General features: G+C 44.7%; 1 protein-coding gene across 4 annotated transcripts in view; it reads left to right on the top strand.

The window, feature by feature from the left end:
* The first annotated feature begins 364 nt into the window (after window positions 1-364).
* Window positions 365-10,333, top strand: part of NASP (nuclear autoantigenic sperm protein) — a 42,285-nt gene continuing 32,316 nt past the window's right edge. Inside the window, exons 1-2 of one of the 4 annotated variants that reach the window (XM_077845174.1) lie at window positions 365-637; window positions 819-954. In XM_077845174.1, the coding sequence (XP_077701300.1) occupies window positions 896-954 (59 nt within the window). In that variant the 5' untranslated portion in view covers window positions 365-637; window positions 819-895. Of the gene's footprint in view, window positions 638-745; window positions 955-10,333 lie in introns of those variants that run through there. The other 3 variants (XM_077845172.1, XM_077845173.1, XM_077845175.1) reach the window with 3 other exon arrangements.

Raw genomic sequence — 10,333 nt, 5'->3', positions numbered from 1 at the left:
CGACCTCACCAGTAGCTTTGTTGAGATTAAATAAAACGGCTAACATCTTTAAAGTGTCTAAGCACAGGATTCTGGCACGTACTGTGCAAACGACAAACGGTACCTCTGAGTGGAGGAAAAGAGCTGGGAGCACTAGACCAGCTAGATTTGGAGTGTGGGTAGGGCCTACGAGGATGGCGCCAGCGGATTGGGCGAGCCGAAGGGGGCGGGCCCAGGGGGAGGAGCTAGCCGCATCCCGCCGCAGCACTGACTTTGAATCAAGCGCGGTAGTTTCAGCGGTAGCCAATCCTAGGGTAGCATTTTCTTGCGTCAATTGTTGCTGAGGCTCAGAGCCACGAGTCTCACCGAAATCAGTTCTAGCCGTTGCTGCTGTACCCGTGCTCGGCTCTTACGTGTCCATCCGTTAGGACTGAGAGGAAGGGCAGAAAGTTTCGGATCACCTCCCTGAGTATCAGGGCCGGAAAGAGACTCTCGGCTACTTGCTCCAAACATGCAGACCAGCACCAGCTTCCCCTTCTGTGGAAGCCGCTGGCCGACGCCCAGTCAGGAGTTGTAGTACCAAAATTCCAGTTCTTACGCGACTTGCTAGAGAAGCAGGAAGTTGCTTTTTTTGGGGAAGGCGGGCCAGGCAGGGAAGGTACCCCGCAGAGCAAGTCGGCGAGGGCGGGGGTGTCCTTGGGCTGGACTGGGGCAGAGTCCTGGCCCTTTAAACTCGAGGGGGAGGATCCGGAAGTGGATAGGCGGGGCAAAGGGCTTTGGTATATATAGGGGCCCAGCCGCGCGGGGTCTCCAATCTGCCATTTTCTGTCCCTGAATAGGTCTTTGGCTTCCCAAATTCCCTCTGTTTTCCTCACAGACTGTATTCTGCCCGCTGGCCCACCACCTCAGGGGAACGATGGCCGCAGAGTCCACAGCTACTGCCGCCATCGCTGCGGAGCTGGTTTCCGCCGACAAGTAAGCGGGACTGTGGAGCGCTTGAGGCACTGGCCAGTCCACGGGGAGGGGGGGTGGTGGACGCGGGAACCCCGGGAGGAAGAGACCGGTGAGAGGAAGGACTTGCCTCCTACCGAGGAACCGTCGCAGTTCGGGGAGGCCTGGACTGTAGAAACCCACCTTTGCAGAGAACCTCGCGTATTAGCAGTAACACTATTCGGCTGGCGCCCCCTGCCCCGCTTTTCGCGGCCGCCATCTTGCCGGGGGCAGCGGCGGCTCCTCCATCGCCTGCCCCTCTCCTTCCTCCCCCGGCCCGGGGCTATCCGCGAGGAGGCGGGGCCACAGGGCTCCTGTCCGTCTCTGTGCCCCTGCAGTCCCTGCACTCCTCTTGCACCTCCAATAGCGTTCCCAAACAACTAGGAAAATAATTAACAGAGATTTGGCGCCAAAAAAAAAAAAAAAAAAAAAAACCCACGAGGAGGGAGGCTGGCCCGGTGGGCTCGGGAGGGGGCGGGGCCTCCAGGGGGCGGGGCCGTACGCTCGAGTGTTCGCTTTCCTCCGCCAGCTCTGGAGCAGGGGGCGGGGTCCTGAGGAGGCGGGAAAACTCCATTGTTTGGGGCTGTGCGGCTCGCGGAGATTCTCCGACTTCCGCGGTGTGGCGCGGTGAAGCTGGTTTTCCACCGTCTCCTCGCGCATCTCCTAATCTCCAGTTCTCAGCTGTCCTCGTTCTTAGTGGAGAGAATAGTGACTCTTTAGGCTTTGGGACTGTTGGCGAGAGACTTTACTGTTTCGGAGGCGTTTTATCGAGACGCAAAGCATCTTCACCTAGGGTTGCTTGGAGCTCCGATTACTTCCAGCAGTGTTTGGTTGCTAGGCGAATGGGTAGTAGTATGTGTGCACAAAGTGTCTTAGGAAGATGGGGTAGAAACAGTTGCTTTGAAAGCGCCACAATGCTCGTCAAACGGAAGGTATTTCTTGAAGAGTGAGAGGGAACACTCCGTTAATTTGAGGAAGCAAGTGCTCTTTCCCTCTGGTGGGTCTGACTTCCCAATCGTCCCTTGTTTTTTAGGGGCTTTTGCTTATTTCTCTTCTGCACTTCAGAAGTTAGCCTCCTCCTCTATAAAGAGAAAGGTTACTGTGAAGTTTTATGATTGGTCAATAGATTGACAATTATTTGTTTTTTTTTTTTTTTAATTTATTTATGATAGTCACAGAGAGAGAGAGAGAGAGAAGCAGAGACATAGGCAGAGGGAGAAGCAGGCTCCATGCACCGGGAGCCCGACGTGGGATTCGATCCCGGGTCTCCAGGATCACGCCCCGGGCCAAAGGCAGGCGCCAAACCGCTGCGCCACCCAGTGATCCCTAGATTGACAATTACTAGAGAATTACATATCTCTACCTGTGCTACCCACCACTTTTTGGTTCGTTTCCCTGTGGGTTTCATGTTGAGCACTGGTTCTCAAACCACCCTCAGAATCACCTGGGAACTCCTAGAAAATGCAATTTTAGTTTCAAGTTCCGTTTTCAGACTTCATTGATTTGTGTGTGTTTTTAAGATTTTATTTATTTACTCATGAGAGACACGGAGAACAAGAGGCAGAGACACAGGCAGAGGGAGAAGCAGGCGCCATGCAGGGAGCCCAACGTGGGACTCTATCCTGGACTAAGGATTACAACCTGGGCTGACGGCGGTGCTAAATCGCTGAACCAGGCCCCCTGCCCTCTATAGCTAAAGTTAGTAGTGAACTAGTCTCCAGCTTCCTGGCAGGTCATAAACAGAGAAAGTACTGGTGTGCCTCCAGAAAGGAAAATCATTAAGTGCCTTCTACCATAAGGTGCAAACTAAAACCGGCCAATTCTATGTATCAAGTGCTTTTTTGAGTGTTTTTACTTAATCCACATGAGTTTGCTATGAAGTAGTTATCTTTTATAGGTAAAAATAAAGATTAGAGTGGTCAAATAATGTCTACCTTCATAAATGGCACAGTCTGGGTTAAATCCCAGTATTTTGATTTTATACTTTTTTAAAAGATTTTATTTATTTGAGGGAGCACACAAGCAGACGGAGAGGGAGAAGCAGACTCCCCTGTTGAGCAGAGAGCCGGACAAAGTGGGGTTCAATTCAGGACGCAGAATCATAACCTGAGTTGAAGGCAAATGCCTAATCATCTGAGCCACCCAGATGCCCCTTGATTTTATACTTTCATTACCCATGAAGAAGCTTACGTTGAGAGTAAATTACATGAAAACCTAATTAGTCTGAGAGAACAGTAAAGATGGCATTTCTCAGTGTGGTATTCAGAGGTAAGGTGTTTAAGGGGGAGGGTAAAGAAAATGACTTGTTATTATCTCTAAAAAGATTTTATATATATATATATATATATATATATATATATATATGTAAGTGATGGACATAGAGGCAGAAACACAGGCAGAGGGAGAAGCAGGCTCCATGCAGGGAGCCCGACGTGTGGGACTCAATCCCAGGTCTCCAGGATCTCGCCCTGGACTGAAGGTAGCGCTAAACCGCTGAGCCACCCAGGGATCCCCTTGTTTGTTTGTTTGTTTGTTTGTTTGTTTTTTATTTATTTTTATTTTTTTATTATTTTTTTCCCTTGTTTGTTTAAGATTTTATTTGATAGAGAGCACAAGCAGGGAGAATGACAGGCAGTAGAAGAGGGACAAGCAGATTCCCTGCCAAGCAGGGAGCCTGACCGGTGCTCCATCCCAGGACCCTGGGATCACGACCCAAGCAGAAGACAGATGCTTAACCAACTTAGCCACCCATGAAAATGACTTTAGTTTTTTTTTTTTTTTTTTCTTTTTAAAGACTGTATTTACTCATGGCTGTATTTTTACTCATGAAACGCAGAGGGAGAAACAGGCTTCTTGCAGGGAGGCCCATGCAGGATGCTGAGCTGAAGGCAGGCGCACAACTGCTGAGGCACCCAGGCGTCCCCCTTTTCACTATTTCTTATATTCCACATATGAGTGAAATCATATAATTGTCTTTCTCCGACTAACTCAGCATAATACCCTCTAGTTCCATCCATGTTGATGTAAATGGTAGGTACTCAAAAAAAAATTTTTTTTTTTTGGTACTCAATCTTTTTGATAGCTGAGAAATATTCAAGTATGTTGTGTGTATATTTTTATCCATTCATCTGTCGAAGGACATCATGGCTTCTTCCAGTTTGGCTTTGAGGACATTGCTCCTATGAACATTGGGATGCAGGTGTCTCGTTTCACAATCTCTGTATCTTTGGGGTAAATACCCAGTAGTGCAATTGCTGGGTCGTAGGGTAGCTGTATTTTTAACTTATTTTTTTTCTTTTTTAAGGATTTTTATTTATGAGAGGCACAGAGAGAGAGGCAGAGACGTAAGCTGGCTCCCCACAAAGAGCCCGATGTGAACAAAAGGCAGACCCTCAGCTGCTGAGCCACCCAGGTGTCCCTATTTTTAACTTCTTGAGGAACCTCCACACTTTTCCAGAGTGGCTGCACCAGCTTGCATTCCCACCAACAGTACAAGAGGGTTCCGTTTTCTCTACATCCTTGCCAACATCCTGTCTTGTTAATTTTAGCTATTCCCATGGGTGTAAGGGGTATGTATTGTGGTTTTGATTTGTATTTCCATGATGGCAAGTGATGTGGAGGAGTGTCCGACTCTGTTTCAGCTCAGGTCATGATCTCTGGTTCATGATATCAGCACCTTATCAGATTCCACACTCAGTGGGGAGTCTACTCTTTTCCTCTTCCTGTGCCCCTCCCCCTGCTGGCATGCACAAACACTCTCTCAAATCTTTTTATTTGGGATCCCTGGGTGGCGCAGCGGTTTGGCGCATGCCTTTGGCCCAGGGCGCGATCCTGGAGACCCGGGATCGAATCCCACATAAAAATCTTTTTATTTTTATTTTTTTATTTTTTATTTTTTAAAGATTTTATTTATTCATGAGACACACACAGAGAGAGGGATGCAGAGACACAGGCAGAGGGAGAAGCAGGCTCCATGCAGGGAGCCCGACAGGGGACTCGATCCCAGGATTCCAGGATCACACGCTGGGCAGAAGGCAGGCGCTACACTGCTGAGCCACCCAGGGATTCCTGTTTTCTGTTTTTTTTTTTTTTTTTTTTTAAATTTTTATTTATTTATGATAGTCACACAGAGAGAGAGAGGCAGAGACGCAGGCTGCATGCACCGGGAGCCTGACGTGGGATTCGATCCCGGGTCTCCAGGATCGCGCCCTGGGCCAAAGGCAGGCGCTAAATAAACCGCTGCACCACCCAGGGATCCTTTTTTTTTTTTTTTTTTTTTTTTAATATTTTATTTATTTGATAGTGAAGAGGGAGAAGCAGGCTCCCCGCTGAGCAGATAGCTCAATGTGGGGCTTGATCCCAGGACACTAGGGTCATGACCTGATTTGAAGGCAGATGCCTAACCCAACAAGCCACTCAGGTGCCCCAGCAATTTTTAAAAAAGATTTTATTGATTTATTTGACAGCACAAGGGCAGAGCAGGAGGCAGAGGGAGAAGAAGCAGGCTTCTCACTTAGGGAGGATACGGGGCTCGATCCCAGAACCTGGGATCATGACCTGAGTGCAAGGCAGATGCTTAACTCACTGAGCCACCCGGGTGCCCTGCAAACAAATGTATGTATGTATGTGTTTAAGATTTTATTTATTTATTCATGAGAGACAGAGAGAGAGGGGCAGAGACACACAGGCAGAGAGAGAAGCAGGCTCCATGCAGGGAACCAGGATCAGGCCCTGGGCTGAAGGTGGCGTTAAACTGCTGAGCCATCCGGGCTGCCCAAATGTATTTAATATATATTTAATGTGTTAGGTTTTAGAGATACAAAGATGAATTCAGTCTCAGTTTCTGGTCATCAGATCATAATCTAATAGGGCAGGTGTGTACTAAGTATACACATTTGTTCAGCTTGTATCAATCTGGCTTCTTTCCTTTCATGCCATCTAAGCAACATTACTAAAAATAATCATTGATTGTCTACATGCTAAATTAGTTCTTATTCTTAGCTTTCTAATTAGTTCTTAACCTTTTTGCTGCATCTAATACTGGTCACTCCCTCCTAATTTTGTTTTTCTTATCTCCATTTCTTCCTATCTTTGTTAATAATTGCTATTGATTCATTGAATAAAGTGCCTTGTCAACTTTCTTGTTTGATTTTCAAAAATCCTGTGAGATAAGTACTATTAATTATAGTTGATGAAACTGAGGCACCTCACAAGCCAAGTGGCAGTCACTTGCCCTCTCCTAGTGATTCAGAATTGGTCACTTATTTTCACAAATACTGATTAGGTACTAGGGCTTGTGCTTGGTGCTAGGATACAGCTAGAATAAGATAGATAGGATTTTTTTCCTTAGAGCTTAATCTTCTTGGGCAACCCAGAAAGTCAGTAGGCAATTGAAGTATAGTATGAAATGTGATGTGGTCATACATGTTACTAAATCATTTGTGTAATGGAGTAAGTTATTTCTCTGTAAAATAGAGGAGTATTGCCATCTACCACAAAATTTGTGAGAGGATTAAATGAAAATGAATAGGTACTGCATGTGTTTTTGGCAGTCAGATGTTTGCATTGATTTCTCTTTTTTTAAGATTTACTTTTTTTTTTTTTTTTTTTTACTTTTTAAAGATTTTATTTATTCATGAGAGACACACACACACACACACACACACACACACACACACAGAGGCAGAGACACAGGCAGAGGGAGAAGCAGGCTCCATGCAGGGACCCTGACATGGGTCTCAATCCTGGGTCCCCAGGATCACACCTGGGGTTGAAGGCGGTGCTAAACTGCTGAGCCTCCCGGGCTGCCCTAGAAAATACATTCCTGATTCAAAATCCAGAATGTTGGTTTTACAGTGAAGTGTCCTTTACCCCTTACTTCCTAATTTTCACATAGTTTTTCTTCTCACAGTGAACCAGTGTTAGGAATTTATTATGTATCCCTTAATGACAACCTTATGCATGCATATAGAAGCAAACTAGGGGCACCTGAGTAGCTCAGTGGTTGAGCATTTGCCTGAGTCAGGTCATGATCCCGGGGTCCTGGGATCGAGTTTTACATCAGGCTTCTCACAGGGGCCTGCTTCTCTCTGCCTCTCTCTGTGTGTCTCTCATGAATAAATAAATAAAGTCTTTAAAAAAACCAAAACTGTATAGTTTTTTTTTTTTTCTGTGTATAGTTATTCTAAATTGTATAGATGATAGCCTATTTGACACATTTTTAGGCATTTAGCAATACATGTTGGAGATCATTCCTCATCAGGGCATAGTTTCCATAATTTTTTTTTTTTTTTTTTTTTTTTTTTAGTTTCCTTAATTTTTAATGGCTGTCTTGTGCTCTATTTTGTGGCTATTGAACAAATTACCTACTGATAGACGTTTGAGTTGTTTCAAATACTGAGTTATTATAAATAGTGCTACAGTGAGTAACTTGTATATGTGCTGCGAAGCCAGCACTACAGTGAATAGCCTTGTTATAAACAATGGAGTAGTGTATCTTGTATCTGCAGGGTAAATATCTTTCCTTTTTTTTACTTAAAAAATTTCATTATAACTAACATACAGTGTTACATTAGTTTCAAATGTACAGTATAGTGATTCAGCAATTCTATACATTACTCAGTGTTCATCACAATAAGTGTACTCTTGATCCCCTTCACTTATTTCACCCATTCTCCCCACTGACTTCTCTGGTAACTATCAGTTCTCTATAGTTAAGAGTGGTTTTTTTTGTCTATTTTTTTCCTTTGTTTTGTTTCTTAAATTCCACATATGAGTGGAATATGGTATTTATTTTTCTGATTTATTTCACCTAGCATTTTTTTTTTTTTAAGATTTTATTTATTCATGAGACACACAGAGAGAGAGAGGCAGAGACACAGGCAGAGGAAGAAGTGGACTCCATGCGGGGAGCCTGATGTGGGACTTGATCCAGAGACTCCGGGATCATGCCCTGAGCCAAAGGCAGACGCTCAACCTCTGAGCCACCCAGGCATCCCATTCATTTAGCATTTAACATGTTCTTGGGCAGCCTGGGTGGCTCAGCAGTTTAGCGCCGCCTTCAGCCCAGGGCGTGATCCTGGAGACCCGGGATCGAGTCCCACGTCCGGCTCCCTGCATGGAGCCTGCTTCTCCCTCTGCCTGTGTCTCTACCTCTCTCTCTCTCTCTGTGTCTCTTGTGGATAAATAAATAAAATCTTAAAAAAAAAACAAAACAAAAAACAAGTTCTCCAAGTAATTCTCAGGTTGACTGAAGTTTGTGAACCACTGCTTTAATCCATCTCTTCTTCAGACTATACCAGTGCTACCTTAGTTCAGGCCCTTTTTATTTGTCTAGGCCATAAACAGTGGAAGTAAGTTTTATCACTGGTGAGTGCTTAACAATGTTATTTTTTAAAGTATTGTTTTAAAAGATTTAAGTAATTTGTTTTTGAAAGATTTTATTTATTTGACAGCACAAGCAGAGAGATCATTAGGCAGAGGCAGGCAGGGAGAGGAGAATCAGAATCAGGCTCCCTGTTAGCAGGCCAGGTCCCAGGACCCTTGGATCATGACCTGAGTGGAAGGCAGATATTTAACCAACTTAGCCACCCAGGCACCCCAATATTTTATTTATTTGAGAGAGAGCACATACAGGTGTACGAAAGCTGGAGGGAGAGGGAGAGGAAGAAAGAATCTGAAGCATACCTGGACACTGGGCCTGATGTCATGATCACTAGAACATGACCTGAACTGAAACCAAGTGTCAGCCAGCTACCTGACTGAACCACTCAGGTGCCCCTACAATGTTATTTTTATAATGGTTTTACTGATTTTCTAGTTTCTAATTTTATCTACTTCAAACTATTTTTTGTACTACAATTAGAGTATATAAAATATAAATTTGATTATATTATACCTGAGTCACTTCAGAATAAAAACTTAAAGCCTTACATGGCATTAAAACAAAATAATCTGGCTCCTATAAACTCATCCACTTGCTCCTTGTAATATCTTCTAAATGGAAAGTGGGACAAGGAAAGTTAGATAAAGTCTAGTGCTTGGAATTTACATTCTAGTTTAAGGAAGTGTTCTCCAAGATAGGGAAGATTTAAGCTTTAATAATGATACAGAGATTGACACTGTATGACACTTGCCTTATTCATGACTTATTTTTAAACATTAGGATTTTTATTTTTATTTTTTAAAAGATTTTATTATTTATTCATGAGAGACAGAGGGGCAGAGGCAGAGACACAGGCAGAGAGAGAAGCAGGCTCCAGGTAGGGAGCCTGACATGGGATCTCCCAGGCTCTCCAGGATCACGCCCTGGGCCGAAGGCGGCGCTAAACCGCCCAGCCACGCAGGCTGCCCAACAAGGTTTTTTTATTTATTTATTTATTTATTTATTTATTTATTTATTTATTTATTTATTTATCTATTTATTTATTATGTATTATTTATTTATTTATATTTATATCTTTATTTATTTATTTGTTTGTTTATTTTTAAAGGATTTATTTATTCATAGAGATACAGAGGAGGGGGGCCAGAGACACAAGGCAGAGGGAGAAGCAGGCACCAGGCAGAGAGCCCGAGGTAGGACTCTATCCAGAGTCTCCAGGATCACGCCCTGGGCTGCAGGTGGCGCCAAACCGCTGCGCCACCGGGGCTGCCCAACATTAGGTTTTTTATTTTTATTTTTATTTTTTCAAAAGATTTTTATTTATTTATTCATAGAGAGAGAGAGAGGCAGAGACGCAGGCAAGAGGGAGAAGCAGGCTCCATGCAGAGAGCCCGACGTGGGACTCGATCCAGGGTCTCCAGGATCACGCCCTGGGCTGCAGGCGGCGCTAAACCGCTGCGCCACCAGGGCTACCCACATTAGGTTTTTTAAAAATGAGATCTAATTGACAGTTTCAGGTGTGCAACGTAATGATCCAATGTTTGTGTATATAATGGCTAAATGATTGCTACAATAAGTCTTGATAGGGCTTTTTCCAGTTTAAATTAGCTCTTACAAAATGGTCAATGTGTTTAAAAGATTCCTTTTTTTTTTTTTTTTTAATTGATTTATGATAGAGAGAGAGAGGCAGAGACACAGGCAGAGGGAGAAGCAGGCTCCATGCACCGGGAGCCCGATGTGGGATTCGATCCCCGGTCTCCAGGATCGCGCCCTGGGCCAAAGGCAGGCGCCAAACCACTACGCCACCCAGGGATCCCTAAGAGATTCCTGCTTAGGGATGCTTGGGTGGCTCAGAGGTTGAGCCTCTGCCTGCGGCTCAAGGCGTGATCCTGGGCTCGAGTCCCCCATCGGGCTGGGCTCCCCACAGGGAACCGGATTCTCCCTATGCCTGTGTCTCTGCCTCCCTCTCTGTGTCTCTCA

The sequence above is a fragment of the Canis aureus genome, chromosome 13, assembly GCF_053574225.1.
Source record: "Canis aureus isolate CA01 chromosome 13, VMU_Caureus_v.1.0, whole genome shotgun sequence".
Lineage (NCBI taxonomy): Eukaryota > Metazoa > Chordata > Mammalia > Carnivora > Canidae > Canis > Canis aureus.
Note: the sequence above shows the minus strand (reverse complement) of the source record. Positions and strands in the feature narration are given on the sequence as shown.